At 42.5% G+C, this 22,500-nt stretch overlaps 1 protein-coding gene across 7 annotated transcripts in view; it reads left to right on the top strand.

The window, feature by feature from the left end:
* The window catches only part of LOC147013148 (netrin-G2-like), a 127,164-nt gene that overhangs the window by 60,680 nt on the left and 43,984 nt on the right, over positions 1 to 22,500 (top strand). For 5 of the 7 annotated variants that reach the window (XM_085854766.1, XM_085854769.1, XM_085854768.1 and 2 more), the window contains exons 2-5: positions 4,079 to 4,441; positions 4,717 to 5,006; positions 12,192 to 12,379; positions 20,967 to 21,093. In XM_085854766.1, the coding sequence (XP_085710892.1) occupies positions 4,079 to 4,441; positions 4,717 to 5,006; positions 12,192 to 12,379; positions 20,967 to 21,093 (968 nt within the window). The remainder of the gene's footprint in view (positions 1 to 4,078; positions 4,442 to 4,716; positions 5,007 to 12,191; positions 12,380 to 20,966; positions 21,094 to 22,500) is intronic. The other 2 variants (XM_085854765.1, XM_085854767.1) reach the window with 2 other exon arrangements.

Raw genomic sequence — 22,500 nt, 5'->3', positions numbered from 1 at the left:
TTTGGCTGTTATATTTACACCAGCAGCAGTATCGTATTAAAATACTCTCCATTTCCCCGACAAGACAAAAAACATATCTGATGGACACCTGTGATGGTTTTCTCTTTCCCTGGAGTTTCTCCTTCCGCGACGAACCAATCAAACAAGCCTCCGGTTGCTTTGACTGTGGATTAGTATCGTGCAACGGTCATCCTCCATCATGTGTGCAGCCTGTTTGTCACAAACAAAAAAGGCTTTGTGTAAGGTTAATACAAGTCCGTGGAGCCTGTAATTGAAGTCGAACAGGTCATACGTTTTCCTTGACCCCTTCAAAAATCACTCACTTTGAATCCTCTTTCCTCTATAGAACCACAATAATGTATTTGTGGTGTTAAGCAAAAATGCTTTATAGTTTATACAAAACATTTTCCTGTATTCAAATGCTGGGAACACAAAGCTTGTTATATTGTTTTTGCATCAACACAAATTATTGTAAAATGCTTTTTGAAATATAAAAACTACTTTGTGATTCAATGAAGTGTTAGTCACAGGTGCGCATTTAAAACCAATCAGCATGCACCATCGTCATAATGAACCCCGCCCATTCCCATTGTGTGGGAGAGGCTGTTGTCGTAGGGCTGTGTGTATGTGTGTGCACGTGCTTGCTTTTCTGCTCAGCAGCAACAATGGCCATCCAATTTTGGTTCGAGTGGTTTGGAAGCCAAATTGAATGCGTTACGAAATGAACAGAGCTATCAAATTATTTATGTAAATATGACACCTTTGTTCTCCCCACCCTCTCTCCACTCCCACCTGCACCCCCTTCACCCCACCTGCACCCACTCCAATCCATGGTATTATCTGGAAGTGCCTTTCTCTTCTCTCTTCCTTCTCCTCTCTTCTCTCAATTTTATTTCCTTCACTCTGTAAAACTCCAGACTAAAATACTTCCTTAACCTCCTCTTGCATATTTTCATTCATTCTCTTCATTTGCTCAATCTTTTCACCCCCACCCCTCAAATCCCTCTTCTTTTTACCTCTCTCTCTCTCTCTCTCTGTCCGCCTTCAGTGGTGGAGGTTTTGTTTTCACCCCTTGTCTGTTTGTTTGTCTGTGACCAGGCTATCTCAAAAAGTTATGCACTGATTTGGATGAAACTCGGTGGACAGTTGGGTGTGTTACAAGGACGAAATTATTCCATTTTGGTGAATATCCAAATCGAAATCTAGATCCAATAATTTTTTCAGTGATTCTTCACCAATGAGAGAGCAGGCTCTGTTCTGTTCTTGCATATGGTAGCTTGGCTGCCGGGTAGCTATCATTTCTTGGAAGCGTGGCTGGTACTCATTTCGTTGACCTCAGAAGGATGACAGGCTGAGTCAACCCCACCTGGTGTTAATTCAGCAGCCAACAGGGCTCAAACTCAAGATCCTAGGATCCTAAGCCAGCCGCCCCAGCCACGAAGCCAACATTAGGCTTAGAGATAGGGCTGAAAATTATATATAGCACAATATCTCAAAAAGTTTTGGACTGATTCGGACTAACCTTGGTGGACAGGTTGGGTGTGTGACAAGGACAAATCGATTCGATTTTGGTGAAGATGTGAATCCGGATTCGGATACGAGATTTCAAAAAAAATTTTAAGTGATTCTTCGCCATTGAGGGGTAAGGGCCAAAAACAATATGCAGCATGATATTTCAAAACGTTGTGGACAGATTTGGACAAAAGGTGTTGGAAGAGTTGAGTAAGTGACAAGAACAAGCCAATTATATTTTGGAGGTCTGGATCCAGATCTGGTCTGTCGGTGGATACAAAACGTAAACTGTTCAGCCTGGCGGAGGTATGCGCTCTACCGAGTACACAGCAGATGCTTGCTCGTAGCATAGTTCGTTGGGGGAGGGGGAAGAATTATTGTTTCCGTTGATGCAGTGCCCCCCTGATGTTTACAGCATGAATTGATCATTTGTTCAGGGTACCCATTGACCATTATAGCTCGCCGACTCTTCGCGAAGGACACCGTGGGATCTTTAACATCCACCAAATAATGCTGGAAAGGGGATGCTCGTTTCGGTGCATGCATTAATGCCTTGCCATGCCTGCAAAACAGTATCAAGATTCAAACCCAGACTAGACAGCTCAAAAGTAAGTAAGACCTCTAAGGTTCAGAGCTTAGAGTCTAAGCTATCTTGCCAGCCTCCCACACCACTCCCTACCCCAAAATACCTTGGAAGTACTTAATAAATAGATGGCCATTACTTGTAACAAAAGAAGAAACATTTCCCAACAATCAATTGAGCAGCACTTTATAATACAGTCCAATATCTCGAAATTTAAAGTCTTGCTGACGGCCTCCAAGGTGTTAACAGATTAATTTCCGGTGAGAACTTGCCAATTCCGCTTCGATCATCACCCGGCTTTGCACATTATAGATTATTTTTTACCCGATTACTGCAAATTTCTGATGGATTTCGACGAAGTTCTCGCTCACATGAAATTTTGAAACGAGCTGTATTTTCATTGTAATATAATATAAACGTTTTCGTTTAAATCACGGATGAACAGGTTTAGCCGAGGAGCATCTAGGGTTGTAGTGTCTTCTGAATCCTCGAGATTTATAAGTGATGGCGACACTTTATGGAAAGAGCAGGCAGCTGGCTCATCGTGACACAGATAAGTCCCAGAAGTGCAACTGTCACAGACAAATCCAGGAAGATCGAGACCAGGTTGAAAGGTACAGGCTTTCGGACCTGCGGCAGAAACATTACCTAGCCCCAGCCATATGGGCATAATTAGCCTTGAACCCTCATGACCTTTCAGACAAGTGGCTCTGATGCCATATGGTCTCCAGCATTCCCAATGGCCAAATATAATACTAGGTCTATCATAGATTGAAAAAGGGACCACATTCTTCCAGAAAGCATTTTCGATCAAACAATATATGTTTAATGCTTGTAATAAATGTGGGCAAAATATTTATAAAAATAGGGGCAAAATATTAAAAACAATACCCTTGGTTGCTTACTTGGGAGAATAATAATAATCAGGCGGAAGTCAATGTAGAATGCAATCGGCAAAATGTACCAATGAACCAATGTTATGGCCTGGATTCTTTTTTAATGCCATGAAAAAACTTTGGGACATCAAAGATGATGAAGGTGGTGGTCAAGTTTCATTGGAATTGTGTGTGTATTTTCTGAGAAGAAAGCAAATACCTATTTTGGGGGGAAACTCCCCTAGTCCCCCTCAAGACCTGATTTTCTTAATGCCGTGAACAAACTTTGGTGCATCATGAGTGATGAAGGTTGTGGTCAAGCTTCATTGAAATCATGTGTGTGGTTTCAGAGGAAAAAGCAAATACTTATTTTGGGGAGGTCAAACCTGGACTGACTTTGACCCCCTGGTGGAACCCTTTAGACCCCGATCTTTTTGATGCCATGAACAAATTTGAGTTGGAACATACGAAATATCATTTTAGCCAAGTTTAGTCAAAATCCCATCAGCAGTTTTAGAGACGAAGTTGCAAGTGTTTACGGATGGACGGATGGATTGATGGACAGAAGGATGACGTGCATCCCATCAGCTCCCCAGAACTACGTTCCATGTGAGCTAAAAATGACAATAACATGAGTTCCTGTTCAAGACAAGAGGAGGCCATTAGGCACATCTATCCTGGACAAGGTTGTTTGTCTGTGCTCTCTCGTTTTAAAATTCTGAGAATCAAGCACGGAAGCAGCATGTACCATCTTAAAAATCTTTAGTATGACTCGACCGGGGTCGGGTTCAAACTGCAGACCTCCCATGGACTCAGAGCGGACAGTCTAAGCATGACGCCACCGGTTAAATTACTTGTTTTCAAACATTTTTTCTGGAGTAATGTCTTGGGATCCTATATTCCCACCACCCATAAAATAAACATTCGCATAACATGCATTACATGAATTATAAATTATTTATTTAATGATTTCAAAATTGGGACAAAACAGGATGCTTCTCGCTGTGTTCTTTTTTTAAAATACATCGGATGTAAAGCTTTGATAAAAACATAACTAGGACATTTTCAGTCATTAACATGCTCTCTCTCTCTTTATTTGGTCCTTCAGGAAAACCCATATCTCTGTGCTGAGTGTGACGTGAGCATGCTCGGTCTTTCGCATCCTCCTCACCTGATGGTCGACGCTGAAGTGCCAGACACCTCGACTTTCTGGCAGAGTGCGTCATGGCACCGGACACACCCAGAACCGCTGAGGGCGAACATCACTTTCTCTTGGGGGCGTGAGGTGGAGCTCACCCACGACGTGGTGATTACCTTCCAATCACGCCGTCCAGCTGCCTTGGTGCTCGAGAGGTCACGGGATCATGGGAGGAGCTGGAGACCACTTCAATTCTATGCCGATGACTGTTTGGAAGAGTTTGGCATGGAACAACGCCGTGCCTTAGATTTGCTCTCTGAAGATGTTACCAAGGTGATAAATGATCTTTTAAAGTCCATTTTGGAGGGATTTCGGGAGTACTGTATTTTCTTTGGTAGCATTGTTGTGTTCATCCCACATAACACTGGAAGCCACCTTTCCCACTTCACCCCGAGCCTTGTCACTGCAATCCGACTGTGCAATGTTTTTCATTTCATTGCTTCTTATTAGATAGTTTGTAACAACCAGATATTATTCCGTGAAGATTGTTATGGTATTTATATTTCCTTTAATACTGTCATTGATCCCTTTGCTGTGCTATAACACAGGTGATCTGCACTGAGGAATACTCAGGTAGTTTTGCATCCAAGGGCATCCGCACTGTGCGCATGGAGATCCAGAACAGAACCGCCTTGCTTGCCGGCCCTCGGCTCCCACCTGGCAGGGTCTCTGCATCTCCATATGGCCGGATGACGGCTAACCCAGCCCTGCGGGATTTCCTCACTCTCACTGACCTGCGCCTGTCATTGCTTCGGCCGGCAACTGGTGGTACCTTCATTGACAAGGAGAACTTGCAGAAGTACCATTACGCTATCTCAGATGTCCTGGTTCCAGGAAGGTATGTTGCTTCTGTTTGAAAATCACCATCAGTTGTCTTTTTGTGAAGAATGATATTAATAATATAAACTTTATAAGCAAAATACTGTATTGCGATGACTCACTCAAGCTTGAAATTAACTTCGTAACCTGCTTTCTGTAAAAATTGTCACATTGCAGCAGATATACTATTTGGTAGGTGAGCAGCAGGTGTTAAAACTCCATTGTATCCAAGAGGTCACAAGGAAAAAGCTGACTCATATTCAAGACAGAAAGGTTATTGTGTGCCAGAGGTGCATGGCATTTTCATCATATTGGACCAGTCAACCGCGGCAAATGTCATGAGCAAATGGAAGACAACAAATCATGCTGATGTTGAAGTAGGACAGATGAAAGAAAATTACGGACATGTTGGGCCGGAATAGCTTGAAAACAGGATAAGGTGGAATATTTCTCATGAAGTGGGTTGACAGGATGGCCTAGAGTTGGTGCACTCACCTCTGAGCTGTCTCGTCTGAGTTTGAATCTCGGCCCAGATATAAACTGTCATCCTGGTGTTTCACATGCAGGGCGAGGCATCGATATGTGTGCGCCATACATCGGAAGGACATCCAACTAGAGGACACGTCTACCAGCACTGGTCGTTGGTAGACATTATCCTTCCCACAGTGTTTTGCAGAAAGAGTTGGCAAGTTATCGCCGTTCTAAATTCCTTCTGAAAACTTCTGGGAACGAGTATTCTGGTCTTCTTTGACACTCTTGACACCAGGTTAGAAGCTTTGCTATCTCAGAGTGCACGTGTCATCTGATTCAGCTGCTTCTGCACAAAAAAACAAACTCTCATTATCAGAATGCATGTCCAAAACGTCGTACAAAATGTTAGTGTCATAGTATAGTCACAGGTATGCTTATTGCCGGACCAACACCCTTGCTGAAAAAAAGAGTAAACAGTGGTAAATTAATAAACCTGAATATTTCCTAACCGTCGCAATGCTTTTTGTAGTAGTGGGCAAAGCATGCACGGATATTTTAAGATTCATATGAGGCATTCACCGCAACGGTTGTGTTATCACACCCTCCTCTACCATGTGACTGTAATTTTCATCATATTTCTTCTTTATTTATTTATTTGTTTGTTTGTTTCCCCCTTCCCGCTGTGTTTTTCTTTCCCACCCTTTGATCTCATCCCATGAATGCCAGCTGTGTTGTGGAAAGTGCCTGCTGTGTTTCTCATTCATTATCTTGTTTATCTCCACTTGGCTCTCAACAGTAGCCTTTTGAGATTAAAACAATTGATCACTTTATTCCCATGTTGTTAGTTTTCACCGTCATCGTGCACAAGTCATCAATATAGTGTGTTTGTTTCGGGTGTGAAGGAAACATGTGTTTTATGCACGTTTACGTGCAGGTTGTCATTTCAACGTAATTTTATCTAAATTACTTTGATGTCCATCATAATTTACAAACACCCTGATTTTTAACCAGAGAAACAAATACATCTCCTAATATTTATACATTAAAAGTTGGGTGAGTGTAAAAGTTTCTTGAAAAAAGAAAAATATAGAATGTTGTCTTCCGTGTCCACGTTGCAGACTGGAGGATCAGCCTAACTTCCCTGAAGAACGTTGTCATCCATAGCTGCAGTACTCTGTAAAGTTTGGGTTATTTTCACGTTTGTAGTGTTATTCTCCATTAAACATTTGTGAGAACTTATGTGTGCAATAGAGGTAGATCATTCAATTTTCTGTGAAAGTAAATTTAATATCACAGTTATCTTAAAACTTCTTCTTCTTCTTCTTCTTTCAGCTGCTCCCGTTCGGGGTCGCCACAGCGGATCATCCGTATGATCCGCATAGTGATTTGGCACATGTTTTACGCCGGATGCCCTTCCTGACGCAACCCTGGTCGCCTCTTACGACATAGGGATATGGTACACCTATTTTAACCGGGGTATACACCGGCCCAGTGCACTGGTACTCATTTCGCCGACCTTGGAAGGATGACAGGCTGAGTCAACCCCCTGGTGTATTAATTCAGTGGCCCAACGGGGCTTGAACTCAGGACCTTTTGGATCCCAAGCCACTGCCCTCACCACTGCGCCAACACCAGGCTCCACATCTCCACAATCACAGTTATCTTAAAACATACATATATATATATATATATATATATATATATATATATATATATATATATATATATATATATATATATATATATATATATATATATATATCATAAATTAGGAAATTGAAAAAGTTTAATTTTTGTGACAAATATCATGGAGTATGGTAGTACTCCATATAGAGGGATGATATGGGAAAAAATGGCTGCCCATTCAAATGTGTGCCAAATTATATGCTCATAAACTCCAAATGAGTGGTCATAAGCATTTATAAGGCATAACTTTTATTGTCAAGCATTTTCTGAACTACCAAGACTAAAAAAGACGCCAAAATACATCGTTAAAGTACCACATCAAGAGGTCACTAAATCGCCAATTTGTGTTTCTTCTTATTCTTCTTCTTCTTCTGATACTTCCCCCCTCAAAACAATGTAAAACTGTAGCCCAACCTACCTCAATAACGGCTGAGGTCATGATGGTGATTCCAATGCGAGGAAGTTACTTTGTCTCTGGGTTCGTGCATGCAACCCAAAATTAAAAAAAATATATAAAACATTAATAGTTTTGCTTTGAAAAGAAATGAAACGTAAATGTGGACTCAATCAAACCAGGCCAAGATTGTGAGAGGGGAAAATGGACACTGGACAGAACCATTCCAAAACTATAATATATATCCAAAGGCTCCCCCTTGGCGAACCTCAAGCTCCGGGCCGTAACAATAGACTTGAACACTGTAAAACGCAAATCACCTTCTGGTCACTTCCAAGAACCTCCAGTTTTGCAGTACTTTGACATCTATAATGAGAACAGAGCAAGTGTGTGTGTGTGTGTGTGTGTGTGTGTGTGTGTGTGTGTGTGTGTGTGTGTGTGTGTGTGTGTGTGTGTGTGTGTGTGTGTGTGTGTGTGTGTGTGTGTGTGTGTTTTGTGTCTCCATGATAACTCCAAAAACCATGAAACCTAGCTTGCCAAAATTTTTCATGCATACTGAGGGAACTCCAAGGGAGTGCAATAATGGAAACTGGGTATTTTGGTAAATTTAAACACCCCTTTTTAAGATAATTATGGGGCTGTTTATCATCAAAAACCAAAGTAAGCCTCACCAAGATGGTGGTGTGCCATCTTGGTCAGCCCGCTGTCACCTCACAAGGGTCTTAAGCTGTCACTTTGTTTCAGCCTGCTCAAAAATGCCTTGACTTGGAAAAGGCTGCAATGGTTTCTGTATGATAAAGCGCTGAAATATTTTTTTCACTTTCCTCACTCATATCATCGAATGCCTGATCTTCATACCAACAAATCGCTGTCTACATCGCTCGTGTCGGTGGTACAGTTTTCATATTTGGAGCATGGAGTGATTTTATGCATTATATGATGTGATTTTACACGATGGACTCTCATGGACTAATTAAAGTATATAATCAAAATCTGTCTTAGGATTTGAGAATCGGAGCTCGTGACTAAAAATGTATTAAAATCTGGAGTGAAATCCGAAAATTTTAATAAACTAGCGATTCCTAAAACTAAGCGTAGTTAAAACATAAGAAAAAATTGAAATTGTCAAATAATTCAACAAAACGTTTTCTACTACTGTATTTTGACAATTATATTGAGTGACAAAAGAATAACGACTTCAAGAGAGGATTGGAAAATGTTTTCAGTGGCTACAAAGTGTTGCTTGCTGAAAAAACAAAGGAAAGCAGTGCAGAAGACTCTCTTTAGCCTCTTCCAGAAGGTTGAAAGACTTCAAGCTGATGAATCTCCAGCATCATCAACTTATTTTACAAAAATCAACATCAACACCGACTCCATCACCAAGAAGAAGTGCAAAGAAGAAGCCAGCATGCCCTCTTGTGGAGTTGTCAGACATGGAGGAAAGGGCATACAACCCTGAGCTTGCATCTGACTAATTATCAACACCATGCATACTCACACCATGGCAGGAAGGCCAAGAGGTATGCACACTCACTCTAAGCTGTCTAGCCTGGGTTCGAATCTCAACCCAGTCAAAAGCTGTCATCCTGGTGTTTCACATTGCAGGGTGATGAATCTCGGTGCTTGACATCGATCAGATGGATGTTAGTCTGGGTGTCACATCTGCCGGAATTAGTTGGTGGACATTAAAGTTTCCTTTGTGGCGTCCTTCACAAAGAGTAGGAGAGGCATCCCTGGCATCCTGGCCACACTCCAAATTCCTGCTCCAACCTGCAGGGGCACTGCATCAGCAGTACTGCCACACCCTCAGTCAATGATGTTACTCACAGCCTTCTGCTGCACAGGAAAGAAGACGACCAGACCCCAACGGATAGTATTTTATTGTAAAAATATATTAATTCATTTACTGTTTGAAAAAGTTCCACTCATTTATTTTTCCATCAGGAATGCATTCCTCCCTCAATACATTTAAAAGTCAATGGGATTTTGAAGTTCAATTTACATTATTTTGATTTAAATGATGTTTTCCAGGAACACATCGATGACATAAATAGAGAAGTGCCTGCAAATATGTGTGTGTGTGTGTGTGTGTGTGTGTGTGTGTGTGTGTGTGTGTGTGTGTGTGTGTGTGTGTGTGTGTGTGTGTGTGTGTGTGTGTGTGTGTGTGTGTGTGTGTGTGTGTGTGTGTGTGTAAAAAATGTAAAATGGAAAAATTACAGGCCCAGACCAAGAATCAAACCCAAGTCATCTGGCAAACCATACCAGTCATTCCAGTGCTGTGCCATCTGAGCAAACTGAGCAACTCACCAGCTGAGCAATGCAACTGCTTCCACATATATATGTGCCACTCTCTTTTCCCCACTGCTTCCTTGGCACTCACTTCCAACCATAGGACCAGCTCAGGCCTGCTCTCAAGAGGGTCTTCCCCCTGTGGGAGACACATCCATGTCCCCTATTAAATACCACAGGGCGCATAGTAACATAATGAGAGATTCCCAGACCTGGGTTCGATTCCCAGTCTGGGCTCGTAATTTTTCCACATATATTTATGATGTTGCTTCTTTGCTGTTCATCTCTCTCATATATGTATATATCTCTATATATATATATATATATTTTTTTATATATATATATATATATATATATATATATATATTTGAGTGTGTATGTGCGTGTGTGGTCATAAAGCATAACATAACATTCTCTTTGCTCACTCCTCCTCCCCCCTCACCTTTTCTCTCTTTTTACCTCTCCTCCCCTTGCTCTCTCCCTCTCCTTCTCTCTCTCTCTTGCTTCCACTCCTCTCCTTGCACCCCTTCCCCCCTGGAGTGTGTACCAATGCGTGGTGTGGAGTCGCTCTCCCTCCATTCCTCACTCTTCCCCCATTCCTTGCTCTACCTCCCTCCTCGCTCTGCCCCCATTCTTCACTCTCCCCACCACCTTTCCTCCCCCCTCCTCCTCGTTCCCCATCCCTCCTCTCTCTCTTCCTCTCACATCCTCATTCCTCCTGCCTCTCTCTCTTCCTCTCACATCCTCATTCCTCCTGCCTCTCTCTTTCTTTCTCTCTCTCTCTCTCTCTCTCTCTCTCTCTCTCTCTCTCTCTCTCTCTCTCTCTCTCTCTCTCTCTCTCTCTCTCTCTCTCTCTCTCTCTCTCTCTCTCTCTCTCTCTCTCTCTCTCTCTCTCTCACACACCTTTGTCTCTCTGCCTCCCCCCCCACTCTTGGTATTCCCCTCAGCGAAGTGACAGGTGGTATTTGCAGGTGTAAAAATAAAGGTGGTGTATAAGACCACTTCAATCGCGCTACACTTCCAGAATTTTTTCAACGATCTTGAAAATAATTGTTTTCTTTAAATTGAAGTGTACACGTAAACACTGCTTGGGGTGTTATGTGTTCTATGAACTGTCTAGTTCACATAAGCAATTTGTTTCACGCACATTTATGAAGGCTGTTACTTCACAATAACTGGAATGGCACTCGGTCGAGCGCATACCTCCACCAAGCTGAACAGTTAACGTTTCGTATCCCATTGATAGGCCATATCTGGATCCGGACCTTAACCAAAATTAAATTGGCTTGGTCTTGTCACCTACCCAACTCGTCCACTCGGTTTTGCCATGATCCATCCACAATGTTTTGAGATATCGTGCTATGTATCGTGTTTGCCCCAATCACTCAATGGTGAAGAATCACTTTAAAAAATATTGTATCCGGATCTGGATCCGGATCTTCACCTAAATCAGAAAAAGTTGTCCTTGTCATACCCTCAACCTTGCCACCAAAATTTGATCCAAATTCATCAATAACTTTTTGAGATATCCTGCTCACAGACAGACAGACAGACAGACAGACAGACAGACAGGTAAATACAACCTCTGTCCAACTTTGGTGGTGGAGGTAATAAACAGACATGACCGTTATCACTGATAAATTGATGAATTTACCCAAAAGTATGAATGTCATTGGAATAACGCAAACTTTTCCACTCCTGTAGGTCAAATATTATGAAAACGTTGCTGGGTTATGACCAATCCTGGATGGGATTCCCCTCGATGGAAAGTCCACAATTTGTAATTTGTTCTAGGGTGTCAGAGATAACTCAGTTGTTCTTCACAAAAGACCTTTATGGTCCACTGAGGTGACCTCCTCCCCCCACAATCGATGATCCATACATTGATGCCTCGCCCTGCATAGAAACACTGGGGTGACGGTTATACCTGAGTTGGAATTTTAATCAACGTTTGGCAGTTCAGAGGTGAGTGTGCACACCTCGAGGTCATCATGCTCGCCAAGCTCAGTCAAAGCACTGCTATTATTGGAGTGGCCATAATAGGCATATTTTTGTGGTAACTACACAAAAGGGTAAAGGCAACATTGCTTTCTCTGAATACGTTTGTATAGCAATGTAAGATGATCCAAATCGAAAGTGAATCATCCTTGATGTCTATCAGAGCCTTTTTCACAGATGGCTTAGCTCAAGGAAGAGCTGAAACATTTGGATGTTTTCCCGATGCAGTAAACAAATGTGTAAGATTGCACTTCACGGATAGCCAGGTGCAAAAATATACATGTCTGTATAATTGAGAAGTGTAAGATTTGTGTAAAGTTGCATCAGGTTCTACTTTCTCTCTCCTTTACCCTCACACATCCATAGGTGTCAGTGTAACCTCCATGCCAGTGAGTGTGTTTTCAATGCCGGACGCCTGGCCTGCGTTTGCCAGCACCGTACGGCTGGACCTGACTGCAGCAAGTGCCAGCGGGGTTTCAGGTCCAGGCGTTGGCGTCAGGGATCCTACCTGCCATACCCGATGGGTTCAGCAAACGTGTGCCTGCCCAACAATGGTATGCTCTTTGTCTACGTCATGATTTCTTTTAATGAATACTGAAGATTTTTAAATGTATTAATATTTTCGACTTTCGTTCATCTGAGAAGATTTCTTGTGTTGTTTTTTTTCGGTGTTGAACACGGCCTGCAAATATAGCATAGCTTGTTTGGGGTAGTCCATCGGGCATCACATTCATTCTTTTGGATCCTTCAACTGTAAGGCCAGCCACGTTTGGTTGTAAATTATGAATGCCACATGTGTTGTGCTTCAAATTCCAAATGTACTTCATGGCATGATGTTGTGCTCACCATGGCATAATCCAGTATGTCGTTGAAGTCAGTACATAAATAAATAAACAAATGATCTCTTTGCTAAATTAATCATTTGGTCGGAAGACGCATTGGCAGGTGGATGTTTCTCTTCTTCTTCTTGCGTATGGCTGCTTGGCTGTCAAGTAGCTGTCATTTTGTTGGAGCACGGATGTGCCCCTCCACCAGTACAATTTCACCAACCTTAAAAGGACGACAGGCTGAAATGACAGGCTGAGATGACACTGGTGTTAATTCAGCAGCCAATGGGGCTCAAACTCAGGACTCTAACATCCCAAGCCAGCCACCCTAACCACTAAAGCAATGCCAGGTTGAGATGTTTCACGTCTGAGATGCACCGAGTAGTGATCACAGTCCACTTGAAATCACTGCTGCTGAAATCTGAGGACTTGTTGCAGCGTTGCTGGAGCTCATGGAGCCAAGCAGAACTGCTGCCACATACTTAGAAATCGTTGAACAATCATTCAATGGCACTTCTGTTGAGTGAATCTTTTCGGATTCTGGAATTTTGTCAGAGTTTTTAGTTTTTTTGAATTATTTTTTTTGGAATCTGATTGAGCTAAAGAATTGGGTGATTGACAACTGTAATTCCCATGATTGTTGAGAAGGCTGGACTGGGGTATACAGGGGGGGATATGCACAGGCCACAGGACTCACCCACTTTTGGCTGGCAAGAGATTGCTCTCACCTAAACATCCGTAGACCACTTTCAAAGTGCTAAAATACCTGATTTACTACTTGTCCATCGAAGGAAAATAATTAATGAATCACACGTTTGTCATCATCACAAAAAGTTGGTTTACAACGTGTGATTCATGCCTGTTGGTGATTGTGAAAATCACTCACAACGTTCGAGACGGGGAGAGTGAAATGTCACCGCAAGTGTGCTTCGGCACATACCTGCATTTACCTATCGTCATATTTAAAGTTTGTAACAAAACTCTTTTGCTCATTTGCTTTTTCACTCATAGAGGCAATGGCCAAACCTACCGAGTGCTGCTGCAATATCGCTGCGTAGATTGTATTATCACATCGTTACATACATTACCAAGGCATTCATCGGATGATTATAATTGAAACAACCTTATAATGCAATTAGTGAAGGTATGCCGGATGAGTTCATGAACATACAAGTACCAATGAGACAAAGCAGTGATGCAACCCAAAAAAATTCCATTTTAGGTTCATTCAACAGACTGCAGTGCTGATAGGATGGCTCCGATGTACACCCACCTTTGAACTGTCGACTCTGGGTTCCATTCCCGACACGACGATAAATTTCTGAAATGAGGTTCGCTGGCAGGGCATTGCATTGCAAGGTCCACTGTGCCTTGGATGGATGTTAAGCCGAGATTCCCTCCCGTCTGCCATCATCAGTGTGTGGACGAGATCCCATTGTGTCCAATGAAGATGTGGTGAGGTATCGCTGGAGCCCTGAACAAATTTCTACCATAACCTACTGGAGGAATGGCAGCAGCTGCTGCCCAGCCATGCTCTCTAGCAATAATGTCAAGCAGCAGGCATGTGCTGCATACGAGAGAAGGAGAACATTGAACTGCCTGACCCCATCAAGGCCTTTGAGGGTGTACTTTCATATTTGGGCACAGCATTGCAGACCCGGTAAACACACACACAAACACACACACAACTGGAGAACTCTCATGGATTTTTGGTGTCACATTCACACTGAAATCGTAAACCGTAAAACTTTCTTCAAGGATAGAAATACGTTAACCTTTATAAGGCAATAATTCCAGAAATTATTCCACTTATGGAATCTTTCTCGGTCCGTTCAATCCCACTACTACCTCTGGGCATTCAGGTTGGCGGGACACCATGATCTCAGATCATCCTGTACTCCTACCCATCATCTTTTCTACCCTCGATAACACTCTCCTAAGCCTCCTCTTCAACTCCTTCTCTCTATGTTTCCTTCCTTCTTCTCTCTCCTCATCCTATTCGTTCAACCCTTTGTTGCGTACACATGTTGCCTCCCATTGCCTCACTGTCAGTGCACTACCTTCTATCCTCTGCAACCTTGCTCTTCCACGAGCCGAGACGTAGCATACAAAAACGTAGTTATGAAACCGCATGGTGATTGTGGATTGACTGGATTGCTGAGATACCTGCGTACTCGGATTCCACTTGTCCAAAGGGTGACATCAACTGGACGTTGATTGGACTCTGCTAACTTCAAGGAGAGCCTGATGTTTTGGCAGTTAACCCTTTGTCGGAGCATGAACAGTTAATGCCTGAAACATCAGCTGCTTCTTGCTTTCCAAGATGGTTAGCATACCTCAATTAATGCCCTGTTAATTACATCCATTGTTATAACTGTCCATCAGTACAGATCGTCACTCACCTCCACCAGCAAGACAAGTTCTTCATTCTTCACCTGTCTAGTCTCGGTTTGATTATTGACCTGACAAACTATTAAAATTGTGCCACGCAGACACATCAACAGTGTTGCTACTGCATCAGCAGTGTTGTCGTGCCTCCAGTAAAGATGTAAACCTATTGCCGAATGCTGTATACATGATATGAGGGATATGATTGGAGGAACATTGCGTTTCATTGAACCATACAACGATCAAAACTCTGAACTGAATATTCCGAGGAAATGTTATAATGAACAATTAACAACAATAATCAATCACAACTCCATCCAGGGAAATTTGTTGGCACAAATATTTCATGAACTCGCTGGCAACACCTGACTTATTACTGAAGGTGAGCTTGGGCAGAAATTTACAGTTTGTTCATGGTGCCGACGATAACTCACTTACTCTTTTTGAAAGGCAACGTGGGATATTTAACATCCATCAATAATACGTGCAGACCAGTCCTCCAGTTTAATGTCCATCCAATGGACGGTGCAAACACTGATGAATAATCCCAGATGCGAAACACCAGGGCAACAGATTATAGCTGGGCTGAGATTCGAACCCAGACAAGGCTTCTGAGAGGCAAGTGTGTGTATATCTTGGCTATCCTGCCAGTCCAATTAACAATGAGACTAGCAAGACCCGTGGACTAGCGATACCCGTGGACTAGCGATACCCGTGGAATGTGAAATGTCTTCAAGTCCTCAAACCCCTCAACCCTCCTTCCAACCACAAGTACTCAACCCCCCTCCAAACTCTGTCCTCAACCCCTCTCCCCCCCCCCCCCAAAAAAAAGTTTCAAACTCCTCTCTCTCAACTCTCAGTCTCCTCTCTGCACCAACACAAACTCTCTTTGTTTCCATTCTCCACCTTACTTCCTGTTCCTCAAAGCAGGAGGGCATTCTTACATCATTATATATTATTTCTTCATTACCCAATTAAATTGTGTAATATTTTAAACTCTCTTTCCCTTTCCTTATCCACCTTAAAATTATGCCATAGGCAAATACAAACTGTTTCTTTGCTGACAGAAATAATAGGAGAGGTTGAGGGGGGGGGAGGAGGGGAGGAAAGAGGGGAGAGATGTAGGGAGTGGTGTGCGAGAGAGGGAGTGGAGTGGGAGAGAGAGGGAGGGAGAGAGAGAGGAGTAAAGAGAGAGAGGAGTAAAGAGAGAGAGGAGTAAAGAGAGAGAGAGAGAGAGAGAGAGAGAGAGAGAGAGAGAGAGAGAGAGAGAGAGAGAGAGAGAGAGAGAGAGAGAGCGGTGGGAGAGAAAGCGAGGGAGGGAGAGGGGTGGGAGAGAGAGGGGTGAGAGCGGTGGGAGAGAGAGCGAGGGAGGGAGAGGGGTGGGAGAGAGAGCGAGGGAGGGAGAGGGGTGAGAAGGAGTTTAACATCCATATGAGAGATGGCACACACACATGAAGGGATCACCCTGCTTGTGTAACACCAGGATGACAGTTTTTAGCTGGGTTGAGATTCTAACCCAAGCTAGACAGTGGAGAGTGAGCATGCATGCGTACCTCTCGGCTATCCTTCCGTGGTGCGGGGATTCATTGTTTTGTATTTTGTAGTCCCTGAAAACATTTTTCAATTCTCTCTTGAATTCATTCTAATCCTCTAATTTATTTTGCCTTCCTAACCCTGGAGAGTCCACATGGAGAGTCAGTCGTGGAAAATCACATCATCTATTTATAATCCATGAAATTACTCCAAGCTCCTAATTTGAAAACTATGGCACTTACAATAGCGATGCATACAGCAATTTGTAGGTATGATGGACAGGCATTCGATAATATGAACAAGGAAAGTAAAAAAAAAATTGAGTGCTTTATCATAAAGAAACTATTGTCGTCTTTTCCTTGTCAAGGCATTTTTGAGTAGGTGAAAATAAATGGCGAATTACGACCCCTGTGAGGGAGAGTGAGCTGGCCAAGGATGACGCCTTAATAAAGGAAATAATTAAATTCGTCCATTAATTATCTTCAATAGGGGTGTTTAAATTTACTCAAACACTCAATTCTCATTCATGCACTCCCTTGGAGTGTCCTTTGTATGCCTGCAAAGTTTCAGGCTGTTAGGTTTCATGGTTTTGGAGTTAGGGAGAAGACACTGACACACACACACACACACACACACACACACACACACACACACACACACACACACACACACATACACACACACACACACACACACACACACACACACACACACACACCGTTAAAATTAAATTGTGACGAAACAATATCTCATTCACAATCTCGTGAGAATCGGTCATCTCGAGATATGTGATGGACAGACAAACTGCCAAGTGTATTTTATACGTTTACTCGTGGGTACCAGCGGGAAATCCACAGGCGTAGACACGTGTAACATTTGGACATCTTGAGTCTGATGCTGCATGTAGAGTTTTACAAAATTGGTCCTGGCAATTAGTCAGATCCAGAAATGATGTAATCCACACAATTTCCTTCGCATAATATTTGAATACATGTCCATGCACTTCTCCTCTAGCCCTCTTTCACACCTCCTCCCACTCTCTCCCCACCTCACACTATCACCCCCCCCCCATCTTCTCTTCCCCCCTCATAAAGCACATTGCACAGGGGAGAGGGTGGAAGTGAGGAGGGGGAGAGGATCTTGCACAGGGGAGAGGAGAGAGGTCGGGGTGAGGGGCAAGAGAGGATGTTGAGTGACTTACTTCTGCTTGGCTTGATTGACTTGGGAGTATTGACTTGTTGACTTGAGAGGGGGAAGAACCTGCCTTGACTGATTTATTTACGTCATCCATTTTAAAACTTGATTGCTTTGAATACACTTCACTTCATAAATTAAAAATTATTTAAAACCAGACGTTATGAATAAATATTGGATTCCATCATTAGTCTGCATATTCAATTTATTACATACAATGTTTTTCAAAGTATTGTTTAATAAAACGTTGGAAACTAGTTAACTCGCCTCAAATAAACTCTTTTTATATACCCAGGGAACATTACAAAAAATATAATTAGAGTACAGTTCAATCCCGAACTTCAGTTTTCCCTCGCAGGGAACCCTACCCTTCCTCTTCTACTCCCCCCTCCATCCTCTCCTCCTCCTCTGTCCTCTCCTCCCTCTCTCCCTCTCTCTCCTCTTCACTCCTCTCTCCTCTTCTCTCTCCTCTCTGCTCCTCCTCTCTCTCCTCTCCTCTTTCCTCGCCTCTCCTCTCTCCTCTCCCCCACCCCCCACTATTCCCTCCTCCCCCTCCCCACATCGCATCTGACCAGATACATTCAAAATGGCTACTAGAATGCATTTTTGTCTAAAAACGCCAATATTCGTCCAATTTTCTCACTTTTTGCTGAAACTGAGTGAAATCAGACTACATCTTATGGACTACAAAAAAAAAATGAAATCAGATAGTGAATTCGAGTTATGATATAGCTGTGAGGGAGTCTAAACGGACTTCTTATTCCAGGCCTTAATTTCACCTAAAATGCATTTTTGTCTAAAAACACATTTTAGTCCAATTTTCATCCCGTTTTTTACAACGGCGTCTTAAACCATCTTAGCAAACATGAAGAATGAAATGAGATGTCGAATGAGAGTTAAGATAAAGCCGTGACAGTGGAAGAAAGTGCCAGCCTTGCAGAAGAGGCTCCACGGAGCGAACAAAATGGTGACAATTTGATTTTGAAGCCCCTCCCTGAACTGGGAAGCTCCTCCCCAAACGGACAGACAGACCGACTGGTGGAGATTATATATATAGAAAATTATTAAAATCACAATATTGTTTAAATTTGTAATATTTGGGATAATGTTATATGCATGCTTTTATACGATATAAAATTTCAATGTATACCCATTACTGAAATAAACATTTAAGTCGCACGTTATCTCTCAGAAAGTAGATCAAACTAGATGTTTGTTTATGTTGGAATGGCAAAGGGTAAATGAAACAGGTGATTAGTGCTCTGTGCTTTCAACCTTAAGATTTCACATTGGAGTAAGATGGAAGAAAAATTCTCATGATGGAAAAGTGGGGCAAGAGGCTTCCCCTCCTCCACCCCCCTCCTGCACCCCACCCCACATCCCTCCTCCACCCCCTATGCATATACACATCATGCAAGGTCTTTATGTTCAGTTTACTGATTATCTGAAGTTGAAATTACCCAATATTACATATATCAGCCAGAAAGCCTTGAGGTACGGACATTCGGGATATAGAACATTATAATAATGGCTAAGGGGTTTGGTTTGTGGAAGGGATGGCATCCTGCCCCACCTTACTCTAACCTCACTCTAACAGATGACTCCAGCACTTAAAAATCTTTTTAAAAGACCCAAAATTGTTTTTCTTACATATTAAACTCTTTGCCTTTCATAAATTAAATCCAATTGATTGAAAATGAAATTAATTTACCTAATCAGTTGCAGCTCCCAAATCTATGTCACTTTATCGATCGGAATTCAAAGCATCATCGAAAATATGGGAAAAACCTAATCCGTGCCTCAAGTGATGCCCTTGCCCTGGGAAAGGAAAATCTGTAAGTCCTTTCTCTTTTAATCCACAAGCCCAGGGCAACATTCTCAATGATGCTGCTGATCCAATTGTGAACTCATTAATTTTTCACTCGTTCCATGAATTGGAACTCGCCATCAGCGTTCTTTTATGTTGATAGAGCCATCACCCAGTGACCAAACGTCTGTTCTCAACGTCGGTTCAGTACTTCAATGAAATGAAGGAGCCGTTGCTACATAATAATGATGATAAATCTTAATGTCAAACCGACGCCTCTGCCATGACATACGCATCTGACAAGAACTCGGCACTTCGAATAAAGGGCCTCATTCTCTTACCGTCTACTTTGGTTAATTTCTATTCTCTTTCTATTTTTTGCTGCACACTCCATGTTTACATTGTTTTTGATGTCAACACTGTGTTTACATTGTTTTTGATGTCCACACTGTGTTTACATTGACATTTAGAGTTCCCTTACAATTAACTTCAATGCAGGAGGCCCATCAAAGCCTACTTCCCCATTAGTCACTAAATTAACACCAGGTGGGGTTGACTCAGCCTGCCATCCTTCCGAGGTCAGTGAAATGAGTACCTGTGTCCTGGTATTGGGGCACAGCATCAGTGGCATAGTCGCGCCCCAACAAAATGATAGCTACCCAGAAGCCGAGCTGTCATACGCAAAAAGAAGAAGAAAGCCTGTGCAATAGCTGTTTGTCTGTGCTCTGTCCTTTTTATATGCTGAGCGTCAAGCAAGGAAGCAGCACATAGCATTTTGAAAATGTTTGGTATGGCTCAGCTGAGATTCAAACCACTCCAACACTCGAAGCGGATGCTCTAACGTTGATGCCGTTGAGTCTGGTGGACATGTTCCTCCAAAATTTCTGAAGACAAAATGGTTCAGATTTTAAAAAAACAGTCCTGCCTTTCAATTTCATAGCAGGTACCCCTCACTATCTCCTCTTCCCACAAAGGAAGAGGTGTAGAGGTCTACTCTTGGGATATTGACATATTGTCGCAAGTAGCAGGGCGAAGCGAAAAAAGCCCTAATGTGGAAGGGAGACTTGCTCGAAGAGACAGGAGTCTTTTTTTATTTTTTTTTGCTGAATGTGTTAAGAGGGTGAAAGATTATTCCTCCATGTTTTGTGATTGGAGAAATGATGAAGGAGGATGGTTAAGCAGAATTCGAAAAAGGCCTGTCTTTATCCTTTAACTATGTAAGTAATGGGGTCCTGTACTTTGTAATTACTGCATTGCTCATTTATGGAAGTTAGAGCATCAAGATTCCATTGTAGAAATATTTTTTTAAAAAGCAATTTAAGTCTTTATTCACCATAACCTCATTCATGCTGATTCATTCAGTATTTATATTATTTATTGATCCTCTCACAGCTCCTGCTGCTTTTCCTAACCACGAACGAATATGGTCAAGTTCGTCTCCCCTGGAGGGCTCACAGAGAAGGTTGGGGGATGCAGAAGTGACACACAGACAGGGTCTGGGCCACGGAGGAGGAGGAGGTGAGCAGTGAATGAATGAAGTTGAGGGGGATTCAACAGAGATCTCGGTCGGACTAAAAGCTGGGGGTTGAAACTGGATGAAGTAGAGGCAAGAGAAAGATGATGAACAAGAGTTGTGTATTGCGTGGATATGGTGTCCGCTCGGGAATGAGATGATGGGATGCAGAGGATTTGATAAGTGTAGGAGGGAGGTAATGGAAGCATTGGTAAAGGAAGGGTTGGAGGACATGTCTAATGGAGGAATATTGCAGGAAGTCATGAGGGGATGATGGTGAGTGGATGAAAGAGAGAGGAAAGTAGATTAAGGGAAGGGCAGAGAGGGAGAGAGAGGGGAGAGAGAGGGAGAGAGAGAGAGGGAGTAGAATGCCAAAGTGACTTTGCTGTCTCAGCAGCGAAGGGCTCAGGCAAAGTGCTTGCTCAGTAATTGTATATCGGTGCAGATGAAAGTGGATGGGTGGATTCACCCAGGAAACAAAAACAATCCTTAAATTTGGGCAGCAGCAAATCATTGCATTGCAGGATGAATTACCACAATCCATAAAACACTTACTATTAATTATTTCCATAACAATTAACAAGGGCATTGTAATGATAGTACAGTGGTAGTGAGCTTGCCTCTGAGTTTTTTTGATCGTAGGTTCGACTCCCGTTGGAATTGAACCTAATGATAATGGTGTTGAGTATGCCATCCTTTGAACAGGCATTAAGTTGGTCATTCCATGTACAACATGGACACTAAACAATCTTTGGTATCTTTCACAAGCTTGAGCCTTTGATCTGGTTCCAGATCTTTCACAACATTGGGCCTTGATGAAATTCCAAATTTTACATTTTGATTGTGACGAGGCTTTGACTACCTTGTCTTATTGTAGCCATACTGGGTCTGTAACTCTGGTGTGCCAGAATTTTGCTAATTGGCATATCAGGCATGAGGAGAGGGGCAGTGGAGAAGGTTGGGGGACGGTGTGTGGATGCCTTCAAAAAGAATGATATTTTAACTATCAATAATTTATTTCTTTCACACATTGCTTTCACCATGACAATATCCACAACACTGAGCAAATAAAAAGGCACATCCTTACTGGGATATGTATAATACAGTAGATTTGACAATGAAAGGTCTATACTAACGTAGATCTGCAAGCAGTCACCCATACTCGCTGAGAAACAGACTGATTACAATAGCCCCCCTCATCCCTCGGGAACAGGTGAAACTAACCAGAGCAACGTAGGGGTGGATTATTATGAATCTACACTATAAAAGTGAATTTTTATATTTACATATTTGTTTGTTGATTTATTTATTTATATCTGTAGCATATGTGGGGGGAGGAGCTTTTAGGTAGGGGGAACACTCTAATTCGCTCCATGTAAAAGTGTATCGTATAGCACATCCCGGGGGTAGTCG

This window comes from Eptatretus burgeri, chromosome 14 (assembly GCF_056783735.1).
Source record: "Eptatretus burgeri isolate ZD-2024b chromosome 14, Ebu_testis_v1, whole genome shotgun sequence".
NCBI classification, from domain to species: Eukaryota; Metazoa; Chordata; class Myxini; order Myxiniformes; family Myxinidae; genus Eptatretus; species Eptatretus burgeri.
The sequence above is the reverse complement of the archived record's forward strand: the minus strand, read 5'-3'. Positions and strand labels throughout refer to the sequence as shown.